This window comes from Tetrao urogallus, assembly GCF_951394365.1.
Source record: "Tetrao urogallus genome assembly, chromosome: Z".
NCBI lineage: Eukaryota > Metazoa > Chordata > Aves > Galliformes > Phasianidae > Tetrao > Tetrao urogallus.
In genome coordinates this window covers 56,673,740-56,692,757 of record NC_136816.1, presented here as the reverse complement: position 1 = coordinate 56,692,757, position 19,018 = coordinate 56,673,740, and the positions used below count along the sequence as shown (strand labels likewise).

The following is a 19,018-nucleotide window of genomic DNA, read 5'->3' as shown; positions in this document are numbered from 1 at the left end:
CAACTCTTCTCCAAATTGAAGCATCCAAGGCCATATAGTTGCTTTTTACTCTGCTCATTTTTATTTTCCTAAAGGTCATACTAGTTCTAGGTGTCTTTCTGACTTTTCCTTACCACTGAGTCGATATTCTCACCCACAGTGACTACAAGACTTCTGTCTTCAAGTGCTTTACTTAATTCAAGATCTCGTTTTAGCTATGCATTTTTTCCCTTGTGTATTCATTTATATTTAATGACTCTGAATTTTTTTATTGCTTCCCATTCAAACAATATTCTATGACAAGTTTATCTCTTTCGGTATTCTTAATAAAGAATATTACATATATACATATACATTTAGTTTTTTTTTTGTTTTTTTTTTTTTTTGAAATGCCCACAATCATCTTTATTAAATAACATCTAGACTTGGAAGCTTAAGAATTTTTGAAGTTGAGAGTTATCTGTCCTTAAAGTTAAGCCTTAAACTCACCACGACTAACTGCAAGATCTAGTGGAAGGCCTAACTGGTGTTGCTTTTTAGTTAAGTGTAACATATATTTATTTATTTATTTATTTATTTATTTATTTATTTATTTATTTATTTATTTATTTATTTATTTATTTATTTATTTATTTATTTATTATTTTTATGCTGCTACTTTGACATCTTTTAGAACTCCTTTCAGTCACCTATATCGGTTAGGTACCAGATGTTACAATTACAGTGCTTTCCAAAACAAATTAGGAAGTAGGTTAGAAAAAAACATCATTTACCTGTGTGAAAAAAAACAACACGAAACCAGTTCTAACAAAACTAACATATCCCTAATAAGGTAACGGCTTTTCTGTGTTACACAAAACACTTCTTTCCGAGAAATAACGTAAAACAGAATTTAAAAGATAAGAGAAATACTAATGCTGGACTCTGATATTTGGAATTGCTCTTGATCAAGTAATAGGGAGGATATAGTTGCGGTAATTTCGACCAGACAGGAAAATACTCAAAAGAAGCTCTGATTGAAAAAAATGAAGCTCTACTGAGAAGTCATCCACTATCAAACATTAACCTCTGCGCTACAGCTGTTTAAACAGAATGAACTAGTCTTTGATAAATAACTCAGTCAATAACACAAACTGTGCTTTCATCCTCTGTATTACCAATGTATTTGTTACTTTGTTCTTCTTTTTAGGATACTTTACAAAATAAAAACAGCTATTTTCTGTTGAGTTATGTATCACCTGCCTTTCAAGATATTTATTCATATATACAAAGAATTATTACTATTGCAAACATTTAACAGACCAAAATACACAATACTTTCTGCTTCAGTTAATTAAGTTTGTTAAGCATTAAATGTATCAGCTATCACAGAGAATATTAAGAATTGTTATTCTGAATTACAGAAGCAGTCCTATTTTCGTGTATTTTGAAAGCACATCCTTGATTAACACCACTAAAGTTGTGCTCTACTCTGTGTGTATATATTCTCTTCTGACTTTTCAATACTGCAGCAGGCAAGCTGCAAGTGAATGAAACAATCTCACTCCAGTTTCCACTACACAGGAGTGTATTGACTATGCAACATACTGTTTGTACTGTTCGTTGTTCCAAAAGGTGTTACTACTCATAATCACTGTGAATTTTAATTTCAATACTTTCTATTTCTTATATCTCATGTAATAAAATTCACTTTTTTTTTTTTTCCCCTCTCTCCTTACCCATCACTGTGAAGAAAATCTTTGTTCTAAAATACTGTATGCATGCTCATTGCAGCCACTCCTTGGAGAAAGACCCATTATAAAAGTGTATCACAAAACCAAAAGAAAAGTCAAAACATACTCATGTAACTATGCTTAGTATGTTACTCATGTAACATACGCATGAAACTTGTTTCTTATGTGATCCAGATGAACCGAAGAATATATACAGAATAGTAATAAGGATACTTATTTTGATTTAAAATAGTTTTAAATAATTTGGTGAAACTTACCCCCAAATAAACTAAAAAAAAAAAACCCACCTAAATTAAAACTACACAGAATAGAAATAGGAATAGAACAGTAGGAATAGTTGTTAATAAGTGGAGATTTAAACAGAATTAATTATTAGTGATTGATTCAAATTAATATGTTATTAATTAATAAAATACCTTAATATTATGGATACAGTCATGAGCAACCTGCTGGAGCTTCAGGAAAAGAGAGGTTGGATGAAAGGACTTCAAGAGTGCCCTCCAATCCTGACCTCAATTCTGGGATTCTGCAGTTAACTTAAATTTACTATCTGGAACATTCCTGTTCACTCTGGTGCATATACCAAACAAGCTCCATCCCCTGTAACTAAAATTTAAAAAAATAAACCTTCAGTGCAAATCTTCTGCAAATTTAACTGCTGTTAATAGTACTAGAATATTCACTTCTACTCAGTTGCAACAGGCTTTCAACCACTACATAAAGAAATGTCTATTTTTGTAGTAACACACATTTATGTCATTTTTGCACAGTGCTATATAAATATCTGGACATATTAATGTATAGGATGTTATGAAAACAAAGAATAAATAAAGTTCCTGGTTTATCTTCATATTAAATATACATTTATTCCTCAAGTGAACTGCAAACTCAGTTCTTGAAAGAAGGGCTGTTCAGATCCAGCAAGCCTATACTTCACGTCCATCTGAACGGCCTTTGGCAGCGTACCACCCATGCTCTTGTCCTACACATGGTCCTTCTGTAGCATCATCAGTTTCTAGTCCTACACATGGTCCTTCTCTAGCATCATCAGTTTCTAGTTACTGAAAGTAGTACAGCTCGGAGCTCAGTAAAGTCTTCCTACTCTATTGCTTATGCTTTGTTCAGTGGCTAAAAAAAATAAACTAGCAGGGAAATTGTTGATTTTGCCATGTTGCTGTTGATTCTATGCCATTTGTTCACCTCCAAAACAAAATAAAACTGCAATATTGTTCATCATTGTTCATCAAAGCTTGTCAGAAACAAGCATAGGTAATCTTTGCTTTTAGAACTAAGTTAGTTTTATACCTAGGTTCTCAGTTCCTAAATGTATGACTTGCTTATGCTACTGGTAAGTTCAAAGCTGCATGGCAGTATATCAGTGTAATTTTAATATAACCAGAAAAAGGTTAAGATTCACTTCAACAACACCAAGAACCCGATTTTATTTAATTACACTTCAACATGTAAATCATTTATTTGTTCTCTCCTTCTCCCTTTGTTCTTTCTTTTTAAATTTTGTCCCTGCCTTTCATTCCCATTTTGACTTATTTTGGTCAGTGTGGGCTCATATCAACGTCATGCCCTCATGTGTAGGCAACAATAACTGTTCATTCACTTTACATTGTTTAAAACGTTGTTATATGTAATCTGCACTTAAGAAAAGAATATTTACATTCCAGTTGGACTTAAGAGGTGGAAAAAGAGTTTATTTAGAAAACAGAATCATTTGATTACACAATTTCAATGAGTGCTTTGCACAAAATTCAGAGGTCTCTCAGGGCAACACAGTTGCAGAAGCACAGCAGAGCTCACAAAGATCTCAACAGGGTTATAACCCTTACAATATCCAAGTGATGTCAGACTGTAAAGAAATTGTTTATATTGCTACATTACTTTTAACCTTTGAATTACAGAATGACTTGCCACTCATACGACAAACCTTTCAATGAAAGCAATGACAAAAATAGAGCAATTGCCATATCTGCAGATGTAGCCAAATAAAAACAAGGAGAAGAACGTAAAACTAGAATTAACTTTCAAATCTAAGAGAATATATTTTTAGAGTTAACACTCTTTAACTAATCTTTACTGTGCGTATCTGTTTTTAGAATATGATGTTGGGTTTAAAATTTGCAATCATTGTACACGAATGTATCCCACTTAAGACAGATAAGTTCTCCTATGAGGACAAAGTACTTGACCAATAAAGTACAGGAGATGAATTCCATTACTGAGTACAATCCATATACCTCCTAATCTCAACACAAACCTTTTCTTCTGTTTCCCTCATTACCTCAACTGGTCATCACAGAAAATCACAGGATCAAAGAATTACAGGGGCTGGAAGGGACCTCAGGTAGGCGTCCAGACAGGTCATGAATATCTCCAGAGAAGGAGACTCCACAACCCTTCCGGGCAGCCTGCTCCAGTGCTCTGTCACCCTCACTGTGAAGAAGTTCTTTCACATAATGGGGTGGAACACCCTGTGCTCCAGCTTATGGTCACTGAGATCTTTGTTGGCAACACAATTTGATATCAATTGGCTTCCATCCTGAGTGCTGCATGGCAACTCCACAAACACTGGAGAAGCTATAGCAATAAAATGCATTTTCATGCATTGGGAAACATGGTTTTCCTAATAAAAAAAGAACAGTTTGGTGGCAGAATTTATTTAAATCATTTCAGTAAATATATTCTGAAGTCAAATGGCATTTTCTACTCTAGAAATATTATCAACCTCATTTCAATTGCTGTGAGATCACAGAATTATGAACATATAGTATATCCTTGTGCTGTTTAGCAGACAATATGGAACACTATCCTGTAGGAGCCCAAGATTTCAATTCTGCAGTTTTAGACTTATTGTGTCAAAACCATTCAAGATTTCCCTGTTGGAAAATATACGATGTGCCTTTTTTTTTTTTTTTTTTTTTTGTGCTTTTGTTTTTTTAATGTGTGTGTGTGTGTGTGTGTGTGAGAGAGAGAGAGAGAGAGAGAGAGAGAGATCTCAAAGCATTTAGATTATTTCTAAAATATAAAGTCTGAATTTAAACTGAATTATGTAAATTGATTTGCTCAATATCAAGCTGTGCACTTGGGAAATATAGCCCCACAAATGCAAACAAATAGTTAACTTCCTACAGTACTGCCCATTAACAGCTACCCATATTTCTAACTGGATTAATGTACTTAGATATTACATGGCTCCAGCATCCCAACAACTGAAAGTTCTTTCATCTCTCTGTTGATCCTTCTTAATAAAGATATGGACAGCCAATACCGTATGCCTATACCAGCTAAAAAAACCTTATGACAGAGTCAACAAGACAAACAAAACAACAACAACAAACACACACCTAATCTCAACAACTGCATACAGAAAGGGATATTAAAATAGATTTTAAGACAATTTCTCTGATGTTTAAAACTGCCAAAATTGTTCAGTCATAATTTTATTTGCTCTTCAGTGAATGGTAAATGTGATAGAATGAGGTGTACTTTATCAGCGATTCCAAATATCTCTTCCACCAGACTAGAATTTCTTTGTGTGAGCAGAACAGGCACATTTTACTGACAGAACAAAGACCTGTTTCACCCCAGGTTTTGTAGGTGTTGGACCTGTTTCAGCCCAGGTTTTATAGGTGTTGGAATTTTTAATGAGAAAAGCAGGAAAAATATGTTTTGTATTCAAGACAGAAATGCTAGTTTATAAAACTGAGTTTTGTCCCTCTTTCCATCCTATAGAATAAGCCTACACTTTTTGAAAGTATGTACTTTTCTACTCTGATTGTTCTTTCTGTCAGTCGGAACAACTGACCTCTGAACTGCATAGCCAGGTTAGTGTGGCATGTACCCGAACTGATAAGTCCAATGGATCTGTAGTTGTCCTTCTCAACTGCATTAATGCTTCCATTTTTTAGTGCAGATCAGCGGATAGACATTAGACTGATATCTTTTTTTGCTTAAAATATTAAAACGTTTAAAACAAGTGTTGTCAGAATTCTACAATACATAGCCTGTTAATACCATTAGAGACTACAAACAGGTATTTAAAATTTAGAAGATTAGAAGTATTTTTTTGATCCGTAAGCAACGATAGCACTTCATAGTTGGAAACAATTGGAAAATATACTAACAATCTTCTGAGATAAATAGTATATTTTATTCCAAGTATTTAGAAATTAGGACAGTAGAATATAAACAATGTCGATGAATCCACAGATTGACAATTGATGGGAGAGCTATGTTTAAAATTCCAGGATACTGGGATCTAATCCCACATTGTACCCACAAGGCCATCTGCCCCTCTTCTTGAATTTGTTTACAAGTCTCAGTAATCAACAAGACTTACTTATTTTTGTTCTGTTTGTGTTGCTTTTCAAAAATATTTTGTTCAAGCATGTACTTCTCTTTGTACTGGAGAAGCTTATTTTCTGGAGTTACATGATTGTTACACACAACAGTTATGCAATTTTTCTCTCAATATAAGCAAAATAGATGCATAAATGGAGCTTATCTTTTTGATTTGCACTATAATCTCACCACTACACATCACAGAAGATGATACAAAAGGGACAGATGATCATTTTTTTTCCTAATGAGTTCTTCAATACATTATTTATTCATTCAAGGAGCTGTATCTCTAATGTGAATGCTACACATTACAATTCATCACGAAAAACTTAACGGTACCTGAAGATCACATTTTCCTATGTTGCTCAAGTCACTTGAATTTACTTCCTCTTCCAAGCCATTTAACAAGCAGACAATTAAAATCTATGTGTAAGGAATTAATATTCTACTCAAATAAATGAATGGAGCAGAAGCAGGTTTTTCTATTTTTCCTGATCCTCACTCAAAGATTTATATTCAGAGCTGTGAATCACAAGCTATCAATTTAATCAATGTTGTATTTTCTTTTTATAGGGAAGACAGACCTTTATTTTTTCAGTGATAGGCAAGGAAATTAATTATAAAGAAAAAAAGTACTTTCCTTTTTCTCGTGTTTTTAAGCTGCTAAAATCTTTTATAAACATTTTTTTGTTTGTTGTACTAAAGTGATTTGTGATGTTACACTTCCCTCTATCTCAACGAGACTATTACACCCAAACCCTTGCTGAAGCAGCAACTGCCAGTGGCAGGTGTGATGGCTGTATGCAGTTACGCAGTAGCCAAGGGCCAACAAGCAAACAGGGATATTATGCAGTATGGCTATGAGTCACTCATCTTACCCTACGTGTATCAGACAGCCCAGAGCCCTTTGAGCTCTCCCCAACAGCAGTGGGCTGCACGCCAGCAACTTGCCTTGAGCAGGGACTCCTCAAGACTGAGACAGACTTTCAGTAAGGGATTAATAGCCAGTGGAAACTGCAAACATTGTTAAATTGCATCTTGGATCCATTGTGCATATAATCCTCTGTACATAAACTGTTAAATCTGAGACAAAGTTTGGATCCAGCTGCACCCAGACGCCACTGAGATGCGGTTTGGAAAGCAAAGGGGTTCACTTTGAAATTCATGATTCAGTGAGAGGGACTCCTTGACAATTTTATCTGTGCTGTCTTCTACCAGTAAATAACCAAGTATACCAAATGTACAAATGACTAAATATTGAGTTCATGCTGTTACCAGTATATTTATCAGTAGTCATTGACTGTATATGAATGCTTTACTTATTTTAATGCTCCAAGACCACAGAAAGAATTACAAGATGTTTTTGCTGAAAAAAGTTTGTTTTAGATATCTGAAATTAGAATTTCATTTAAATGAAATCTGTTTGGTGGCTGGTCTACTAGCTGACATCTACTTATACTAAGAAGCCAGAGTGAGAAACAGGGACTAAGTAGCCTCCAATAATCCAGAATACACGAGACCTCAAACATTAGGCAACATATTCATACTAACTGCCAGGCTGAAATGAAGAACAAATACTAGAAAAAAACCTCCACTGAAAAGTATTCATTGCATTATTCACTAAACTTGTGGAAAAAAAAATAAATATAAAAATAGAGTACTAATATCATTTAAGCTTGAAGAAGATGTCAGAGATTCATAACTTATTTAAAGTATTCTGAATATTAATAACAAGGCAAACTCACATTAGATCCTATACAAATAGGAGACAGTCTGAAAATTAACAGGGTCTAGAAAATATGCACCTGAGACTATCAATTTATTGGATGAACTACAAGATGTCTCACATTTGTCCTAACCTTAGGCTGTATCTCCATGAAATAAGGCAGCACAAAGTGTTCTGAATAAAAGAAAATTATGGATCATCTTTCATTACAGATTTTCTCCCTTGTTCCATTCAAATATGTTATTAGTATCTGAAAGGTTTTTCCCTTAACTCATTGAAGTAACAGTTTATCTGCATTCAAATGGTCCAAAATCAGCTGATCTGCTACAGGCTTTCATCTCAAGCTCCCTATCTTGAAAGTATTGCATTTTAAGAAGCCTTTAGTTATTGTTTGCAAAATGTAATATATTTAAGCAGACTTTTCTTCTGCAAAGCTTCAAAATAAATTGGGTTCTTCTCTGTAAAATTATTGCATGAATGAGATTAATTATGTGAATGTCAGTTACCTTTGTGGAATCTGTATAATGAACTAAGTCTAGTCGAAGGTCTAAGCATTTTAAAAACAGTTAGATTACATTTTTTAATAACTACTTTGTTTTAGAAATTAAGACTGCATCAAAGAAAAGGTAAATTATTCATCAGTAGCTATGTCATATATTTCTTGAAGTATTTTATCACCACTCAGCTCTAAAAGAGCCTTAATCTTTCCTGGAATATTCATGAAGAATAAAGTTTTCTAAGTTTTTATATAAGCTACAGTGCATAACCCTATTTACTGATAATGAGTGAATCACCTTTATAATATGAGGTGATTTCCATTTCAAAGTCTTTACTGTTTCTTTTCTGTCTAATTTCATCTTGAATAACTGAAGAATAATCTTGTATTAGCAGAAGGTCATGGACAGGACAATGGATTGAACAGTTTCAGCTCATAACACAAGCATATATAAAAATATATATATAATCAAGCAAGTTCTACAGTCTTCACGTTTTTACCTGACCTCATCTGCTAGTATACTTTAACGATAATGTTTCATTGTGTATGCTGGAACAGTCAATGGCATTTTTATAAGTCTAATTTGAACAATAATAATTTTTTTCCATTTATTCTTAATTGTAGATGGTCTTCACACATGGAACATGTAAGTAACAGCTTGTAGAAAGCCACAAGACAAAAACATTTTTCCCTGTTTTCTAAGATACATCTAGAAGTGAATTTGAAATTCACTGTGGCACATAGCTTGGAGAATTCGATAGCTCTGAAAATACATACAGAGTGAAAGATACTTTTCTCCATGTACTGAGCTGAGACTTCCTGCAGTTCCCTTTCAATATCACCCAGAAAAATAGTCCTGACAACAGAAAAGGAACAACTCCAGCTCAGCATACCAGTGCTGAGGCTGTTCAGCCTGGAGAAGACTCCAAGCAGATGACACACTCTTTAGCACGGTCTGTTGTGATGTCTGTGTTGTAAGTGGAAATAATTTCAGGCTAAATGAGGGGAGATTTAGACTGAATACAAGAAGTTTTTTACAATAAGGGTGATGAGGCACTGGAAAAGGCTGCCCAGAGAGGTTGTGGATGCTCCATCCCTGGAGACATTCAAGGTCAGGCTAGACCAGGCTCTGAGCAACCTGATGTAGCTGTAGGTGTCCTTGCTCATTACAGAGGAGTTGGACTAAGTGACCTTTTAGGGTCCCTTCCAACTCAAACAGTTCTAAGATTCTATGATATTTTCAACTGATATTCTAGGGAAATCCCCTGTGATGTGAAAATTCGAGAAGAATCATTAATAAATCACTTACTTTACTAACTTTCCTAGGATAAATAAAAGACAGCAGAATATCACCATGATGAAGAAACTGCAGGTCTTTCAAGATAACACTACAATCTTCAAAAGAAGAGGGCTTCCTGACTTGGGTGGAAAGCCAGAAAATAGATCAGCATGAAATTGCAAGGAACAAGTGAAAAATAATTTACAAATAAGACCTCAGGGTATACTTTGTTGTTAAATAATGGAAAAACAAACAAACAAACAGGACAGAGATGTCTTAAAGAAAAAGAAATAGAAAAGTACTAGCAGTAGAATCTACTGTTGGGTCATGAGGCACACGTTTTCTTCATTACCACCTATCAGAACAGAATAGATGATGCTGCGTTTTATACCTCATCACTCAGTGATACTACTCTCCCTGCTAAGAGTCTTGAGGTGAGGAGAAACAGTACATTGCTTTCTTTCAGTAAGTCCTTGTGGGAGAGGGTGGAACACTGAAGAACTTCAGACTAAATATCTGAGGCAGAGAAAGTCAGCATTTTCCAATACTTCAATAGAATATTCCCAAAACATCTCTGTTTTTCACACCCACAATTTTTTTCTGGTGAGATGGATTTTGCACACTGAAAGATGCACTCCAATCTTGAACTCACTATGATTCAACCTTAGTGTTGCTTCTTATATTGCTAACAATAAAAAGGTAGAATTTATCTTCTCTAATATCTAGGTCATTGGCTTCATTTATGCAATTCAACACATTTCAATGTTGTTACTATTGGCAAGTTGCTGCTGATGAAAATCCAAAAGCTTGGTGTTGCCATAAGCACTCTCACAGTAGTGCCACCAAATATTAAAAATTACTCCATGGCTACAGTTGCAACTAGGACTTATACATATATTTCATAGAGGCACTAAATATACACAACACAAGAGGACCATATGTAAGGTTTCAAGCACGTGACTGTCACATGAAGTAAGTAACTTAAAAACATAATTGTTCTCAAATAATCACTTCATTGATCACAGAATCACAGAATTGTAGGGGTTGGAAGGGACCTCCAGAGATCATCGAGTCCAACCCCCAATTGATGGAGCATCTAACTTGCTATCTTCTAAAACAAGTGATAAGCTTTTGGAAAAGCAATAAATCCTAGAATCCTAGAAAAATCTAGAATTAAATCTCTGTGACATACTTTTGAAATTATAGCAGATAGTAAAGGTTCTTACAGTTGCACAGCTAGACTTTGGAAATACTGGAAATACAATAGCTAGCTTTTCTGACTCAGTGGACTATCCCATCTTTAGAAAAACAGCACATGTTATTGATGATTGCCTGTCTTCTATAATGCAAGAATATATTATAGTAACAATTACATAAATCATTTGAATTTAACTGGAAAATGCATATCAGAAACACCCACCTCATAAACATTTAACCCATCCACAATGTGTTTGGTTTGGGGTGTTTGGTTGGTTTTTTTTTTTTTTTTCTTCTCAAATTAACAAGACAATACTGCGAAGTGAGAATCCCAAGAACAAATCCACATCTTGAAGAACACTATCAAACTTCTTGGACATGCCAGCTAGTCTGGCTTATAGAACTAAGATATATAATTGTACATCACACATTCCTACACGTTACTACAAAATAAAAGCATTCCAAGGCTTACTTGAACAATCTTTTGTTGATATTGCCCACTAATATCAACCTCTACAATAAATCAACCCCACTGTCAGAACATGCTACTTGATTAGCTCTGTTTGTCTTAATGAGAGCATTTCCTCAGTGCTGATAAGTTTGGTACACTAAAGAATATAAACATGATATATATTAGCTGTACATATTCTTGCTAAAGAATTAAATGCAAAGACTTGTCAAGGGTAAGTTTTTGAAATTACTGGGTGCAAAATGCCCTTACACAAATTTCCTCCCCAGCCTTCCTGGGAGCCTCTTTTCAGGAACTAGATGATGGCTATAAGGTCTCCCCAGAGACTTTTCTTCTTTAGGCTGAAGAGCCCCAACTCTTTCAGCCTGACCCCGCAGGGAAGGTGCTCAAGTTTGCTGATCCTCCTCATAAACCTCCTCTGGATCTGCTCCAATAATTCCATGTCTTTCTTTGTGTTGGGAGCACCAGAACTGGATGCAATACTCCAGGTGAAGTCTCACGAGAGCAGAATAGAGGGGCAGAATCACTTCCCTTGACCACACTTCTCTTTATGCAAACCACGATACAACTTGGCCCTCTGAGCTACAAGAACACCTTCTTCTCATGTTTAGTCTTTCACCATCTGATACTCACGAATCCTTCTTCTCAGGGCTGCTTTCAAGCCAGTCATCACCCAACCTGTATTTGTGCTTGGGATTGCCCTGATCCGTGTGTGTCAACTGCACCAGTCAGCTTGGTGTTATCTGCAAACTTGCTCAGGATGCACATGATACCACTGTCTATGCCACCCACTAAATACTAAAGATACTAAATAGCTCTGGTCCCTGGAGAACACCACCCGTCTCCGCTGCTGATTGCAAGTCTGAGTGCAACCATCCAGCCAGTTCCTTATCCAGCAACTGATCCAGCCATCAAATCCTTTTTTCTCCAATTTGGTGATCAGGGTGTTACACAGGACAGTGTCAGATGCTTTGCACAAGTCCAGGTAGATTACATCAATTGCTCTTCCTTTATCTACTAATGCCGTAACTCCATCATTAAAGGCCACCATGTTTGTAAAGCATGATTTGCCCTTTGAGAAGCCATATAACCTGAATTCATACAACCTTCTCTTTTTAAGCTTCATGTTTTATTTTACTATTCAATAGCATGTTATTTTTAATTACATTTTGTTGCATCTGTAACCTGACTAAATACTACCTTAGCTATCAGGAGTACCCATATCTCATTAAATCAGAAAAAAACATGCTGCAATCTAGCATGTCTGAAATAATCTTTCTTAACAAAGTTTCTTCCTCTGTTGTTTGAACTACTCTGCCTTGCTCTCTAGGAAATGGATGTCTAACCTTTTGTCTTTCCTGAGCTGCAGCAAGTGAAGAGAAATTGTCTCAGGCCACATGAATATTAACTATATTATATATTTTATATAAATAACAAAATTGATTTTATATTTTTATTAAAGTGTAGAAAGGAGAGAATAAAAAAGTATGAAAGTAGCAGGTTGGAAAGGTACGCTATAGAAATGTTAATATAGAGACATACATTGCTTGTGTATTTTATATACATGCTTCCCTACACAAATATTATACAATCCTTAATGTTCTGACCATAGTTATAAACCTATTCTGCTTTGATTGGTCTTCCTTTTGTAATACTTTTCATATACTAAATTACCTTTGTTTTTTGAAAAGCACTCAGTAGTGAAAGAGAAGCACAGATTGGTTTTAAAAGTCTTTGAATAAAATGCATCTTAAAATTTGAAAGAGAAGTCTATAGGTTCACTCTGGTATATTTTATTGTAGCTTAGCACAGTTTCCACAAAAATACTCCGAATCCAGTAATGCAGAACCACATCGGGTTTGGTAGATAGCGGAAAAGCAACATTCTTATATATTTATAACCAACATTTGAGTTTTTATTGTTTTTTGAAAAGAAATTGTGAAATAGAAATAAGCAAAGAAACTGAGTTTGTCAATATTCTTATGCCAGTTACATTCCTGAAACTTAAAATGGCACACCCTACCCATATCTATCTAAACTATTTCCAAGGCATCTATCGTTTTCATATCTGAGTGCCAAAGTCAATGGGAAAATATTTACTATGGGTGGGGACAAAGACTGACTAAATTCAGATGAAAGTACTGTCTGTAAATGGGTACATACTTGTGTTCTTACAGACAATAACCATATTAAATGTTTAGGTTTTAGGGTGCATGTGTAAATATTTTTTAAAAGACATATAATGAGCAAAACCATTAAAATCTCAAATATCAAAAGTTACTAAATGAGTCCTGGAGGACATATGGAAGGGACAGAGATATCAAAGGGGAAGATAGCAATGAAACTATGAATAACAACGCCTCATATAATGAAGAGAATGTCATTTATCACTACTTGCTGTATTTGAATATATATACTCACTGTATATATTGTATATATAGTTTATATACAATAAACATATTATATGTACAAAAAAATAAACGCTAAGGGGTGCAAATATTCTGTCCAAAATAGTATACAACAGAGTAAAAAATCTGCTATTTGAATGTATGTTCATAGAGAAATATTAAGACAACAGATAATTAAAAAGCAAAAACAAAACAAACAAAAAAAAACCTAAGAACATGTAATGACTTCATTTTTTTATTCTATTAAACACCCTTTAGTTGCTGTGTTGCACTGATGTTACTATTTTATTGCAAATACGCTCCTTGCTCCTCCTTCCTTCTCTACAGAAAGGAATTTTTCATGTTAAATAAAGGAAAACTGACTTCCCACAAGTTGCCAAAGCTGCAGGACTTCAAGTATCTAAACATCCTTCCACAAACCTTTGAACACGTCACACACACTGGCTTTTCTCACAGCTGGGGAATTCTCAGACCTCCCTCCCTGGAACCAAAAGCACCCACTGCTTGCAAATCCCATTACACACAATTCCACCATAATTATGCTCTTGTCAATCTGCACTGGGGAGTCAGTGGCTTAGAAAAGGCATAGGAAGAGACAGCTGAGACAATGCAGAAACTGATATTGCCAAACGTGTACAAGGGTTCATTTATCTTGTCTGGTTGTTACGAGTACTTCTACATCATTACACTAAACAGGCCTCAAAGCATTGCGATTACTTTTCAGTAGTTCAATATAAAACAGATTTCTGAGGAATTTGAGTTGCTTTTGGCTAAAGTATATTCAAATTCCTGTCCACAAAGCTTTAAAACACTTGTTTCTTTCCAGTTGTTATGGTTGTTTCCTATGGACTGACACTGTCTACAAACTGACACTGGTACAGGCCAGCAGTTCCCAATGAGTTCCAGGCTGTAACACTCTCTGAAATACCAAGTTATTCAGAATCTTCTCCATCAAGATGAAGATCCTATGCAATTCTACTGCTTAAAGTCTCCTCTTTCAAGTTGCTTCTTATGCAGTGCTTCTTCCCCCTTAAGAACCTAAAATCAGTAATTTAGAAGTTATTCTTTCAACTGTTAAGAATGAATTCTGAGTTACAGTTGAGGAAGGATAAAGTATGAGGCTACCAGCCCAGAAATGAACACCGAGTTGACAGAACTATTATCAAATTTCTCATTACAGTCCTGTAAGCAAAATGAAGTAATCATTTATCTGAATATAGCACAAGGATAGTTCATAGTGTCTCTTAAAAACCTCATGGTTTAACCTGGAAAGTTAAACACACGTACACACACTTCCATAAAAACTACTACATGTCTTCCTGAACACTATTTCAGAAAGAAAAGACACAATCCTGTCCATTTCTTAAACGCTCCTACTGTATCACTCAAGATATAGTTTTTAGAACATAGAACAGCTTAACTTTTCAGGAAGGATGAACTGCAAAGCCTCTTTCAGAAATATCAAAGGCTTACACTCTCCATTAATCTTTTTTAATCACATGCAGTGATTAGAATGTACATAACTACCTTTCACATAATACACAATCCCGCCATAGTATTAATTGGACACGTGTTAATATTGCATCTTATAAGAGGTACCTCACCATAAAACAAGAAGGCATTTTGAAATTTCAACCAGGCCATTCATTCAATCTGATCTTATGCAAACTGATATGCCTTACATATGACTACAATTATTAATATTTTACTCAGCAAAACAATAAGCCACATAATACAGTAAATGCATCTTTGTGTCAACAGTTTTACAGTCTACGCCATCATAGGGGGATAACTATGGGCCTTATGAAAGAAAGAAGAACTAAAATGCCAGAAGAATCCAGCCTGCTCTAACTGCCAGTATATGAATGATAATCAGGCAGTTAGAACTATTCATTTAGCTGGTATCTAAATGCACTGGACCTGCAATGGCAGTATGTTGCATCACTACAAAACATGGCAATGTCTTTTGTGCTACATAATTAGTTCTTATGTTTAGAATTGTGTGAGTGCATGTTTATGTGCATACTCCTATCTACATCATAAGAAAACATAAGAAAACACATTCTAAAAGTAAAGGTATTTTGCAAATGCAGAAAGGACTGGAATATTACACAAACAGCATTCCATTTTATTGGTGGCTTAAGTGAGATTGATATTAAAATGTTTCATGTCAGTGTGGACAGTGCCCTAAACAAGAAAGATGCACACATAAAGAACTCAACTACTGTTCTTAAAGTACAAAATGGATAAATTACTAATTTAATAGAATTGGAGCACTTACAGAAAAGATCAGAACTATGGAGGACAAATAATATGTCCTGAAACCCATTATATAATATCTGGGAGTAAGCTCTGAATTTAGAGCACCATTTTTTTCTAGGAGCAGACTGAAATAAGATTATGTGAATACAAAATTTCAAATACTATATTTTCTATTTAGCCAAAGTATAATAAAACTAAGTGTCACAGTTATCTCAGTTTTCTAAACAGATAATCAACTGAAGACCTACTAGCAATGGGGTGAATGGAATGTAGCAACAAGTAAGATTAGAAAGCACACAATAGTACTTCTGCTTTCCTTTTCAGGCCTGTAAGTCTGACAACACACGCAAGTTCTCTGGTTATTTATTCTAATTCTCTCTTTGATTTACTACTTCCCTACTTTCTTGCTAAATAAAACCTGTTTCTAAGATAACCCAGTCTTACAGATCATTTAGAAATATGTACGAAATGTTTAATTCAAGTAATTTAAAAGGTTAGTATCTGGAGAAGAACAAACATTTCCTGCAGTCAACATCATGTAAAAAGAAACTTTACCCAAACTCAGAACTTTCCAAAACTCATTGTAGGAAGTGCATTTAAACAAAATTCCACTTTTTAATACTGTGAAAGCCTTTGCCCTTTCATATTGCCCAAACCTGTTTGTTCACTTCATTACTGTCGCCTTTAATACGTTTCCTTTCTGTTTTCCCTGAACTGTTCACAATAACTGTCATAACACATCACCATACGCGATACATTTCCTTAGTAATTTTTTTTAGAAAGCATACTTATTTTCAGTTTAGAAAGTAAAACAGCTCTGCCTGAATTTTTTTTCTTGGCTTTTTGTTTGTTTGGTTTTTGTTTCAGTCCTACACGTTCTTATCTCTAGGCTGTTTTCTGAAAAGCAAGATTTAGAAAGCCTTAATACTGTTGGAGGTTATATTTAATTATTAAGGAAAACTTCATCCAGTTTTCTCTTTTAATACGTGCAATGTCTGACCAGACACACTGGTTCTAAAACATTCTTAAAAAAAAAGGCACACATTCTTTCCTCCCTCATTCAAGTGTTATACTATCAGAGAAAACTTGTTACTCTAAGCCAGGTCTGTAACTACAAGCTAAAAAAAGGCAGTTATTGTTTTGGGATTTTTGTTATTACATTTTAATGTACCATATACTAAGCTTGCTTGATTTGACTGATTTTGTCTGTGGTATGTATCCACAGTTAACTATACAGTGACTCTAGACATCTTTCTCAATTAACCTTTATTATTTATTATGATGTATATATTTGTTTTTTAATTAGTGATTAATCTTAATATTATAACATCATTTTCCCCTTATACGTTCTTGCTAGTATATTCTAACATGCAGTACAGAAATACAGTTTTGCCACAAAAAACATTCATTGTAAAGATGTAGAATACACCTATCACATATCTGTGGTGTAGATTTAATATCAGACAAGTGAAAATAAACTTGAATAACACGTGTTTATGTACTGCTTACAATGTGTGACTTTGAGTATATTTCAGACCCCCTCCACATTTTATGTTACAAATTTATTTGAAAAATACTGGGGATAAAATCTGACAAGAAAAAAAAGAAACAACAAAACACATTGATGACACAAGATGTCAGGACCATTAAAGCAAACAGGCAAGTGTTATTGAGTTACAGTAATTTGGTATGGATCATTTGGAAAAAAAAAAGAATAAATTAAGTAATGAAATTATGCTGCTGTTTGGCAAAAGGTGGATGCAACAAAATTAAGTGTTGTTGTTTTGTATATTGTTGTTGTATATATTTGATTACAAAGACATGGCTAAAAATGATTGTGACCAAAAAAAAAAAAAAAAAAAAAAGTGCTACCGAACCATTTAACAAGGGTTTCTCTTTCTGTCTTTCTGCTGTTTATCCTAGCAACTGTTTTAATAAGAAGTACTATTTCATATACAACCTATCCCCACCCATCTCTATCAAGTGCTTCTTAATTTGAACTTTGTTGACAGATAAAGTCATGTTATCCTGTTTTCAAGTTTAGAGACAGGTGAACAAGAGGGGAGTAGGGGGGCATAAATTAGCTATAAATACACAAAATGTATTAAAAAAAAAAAAGCAAGAAAGAAAAAAAAAAAGCCTTCCTTGTCATTCTAGCCTGAACAGCACAGAACCAGATAAGAACTTTTCCTTCTGAAGACTACTTTTTTTTTTTTTTTCTCTTGGGAGAAGGGGAAAAAGGGAATTATCATCCAAAATAAAACGAAAAACAAAGGAAAAAAGGGTAGTTTTGAAAAAGCAAATACTTTGTTTTGTTTTTGTTTTATTTTTTTACTTTATATTTGTTATCTAACTCACTGTTTTAAACTTCAGATATGAAATGAACTTGAGTCACAAATTAGAACTATTAAACTGTCTCTTTCAGTCAGAGCGATTCATGCCTACGCCAAGCAAACACAAGCCCTGACACCAGGGAGAGAAATGCTCTATGCAGGCAAGTTAGCCTGACATCTTGTAATGACCTGCTCAGTGCTTACCAGGTATGTGCCACAGTGAAACGCCGCTGCTTTGGTATGTTGCTGTTCAAAAGCATCCTGCGTAAAAGCCTGGGAGAGTTTCGAGGAGAAATAACTGGAGATAAGCGAGGAGAAGCAGATGAAGATTTCTTAGATGCCCCAGACTTTTCATATTGCAAGAGGTTTTCCCTCAGGGTCTTCACAAGATCTTCATTTAACCACAGATTTTGACAATGTGAATTATCCACCTCAGGAACAGCCAGGGTGTCCGGGCTTGTCTGCTGAGCCATGCCTCCCAAGTAAGCTTGCTACTAAGGTCTGCTATAGCCCTATGATAGTTTGACTCCCTTCCAAGTCGCCTCCAAGGAACTATGCAGAGCTTCGGGCTCTTGCTTAGCCTATGCTGCTCTCAACATGGTGTTGCTGCCCTCAGCCTCTCTCTGCAGATTATGATCTACAAAGAAAAAAGTGAACTAACTCCTCCACAGAAACCTATTAAATATTACCACTCCTCTCACAGTCCTCTTGCCAAAGATCACTTATTAGCTATCATAGCGAGTGCACACAGCCTTTTGTCGGAGCTATAAAGCTGCCTGTTAA

At 34.9% G+C, this 19,018-nt stretch overlaps 1 protein-coding gene across 3 annotated transcripts in view; it reads right to left on the bottom strand.

Annotated features, from left to right (window-relative positions):
* PDE4D (phosphodiesterase 4D) overlaps positions 1-19,018 on the bottom strand; it is a gene marked incomplete at both ends in the record, with an annotated part of 482,189 nt that overhangs the window by 318,644 nt on the left and 144,527 nt on the right. The window contains one exon of one of the 3 annotated variants that reach the window (XM_079548414.1): positions 18,440-18,708. The exons of the other annotated variants lie outside the window; for them this stretch is intronic. Within the exon in view, the coding sequence (XP_079404540.1) occupies positions 18,440-18,708 (269 nt within the window). Of the gene's footprint in view, positions 1-18,439; positions 18,709-19,018 lie in introns of those variants that run through there. 3 annotated transcript variants of the gene reach the window in all.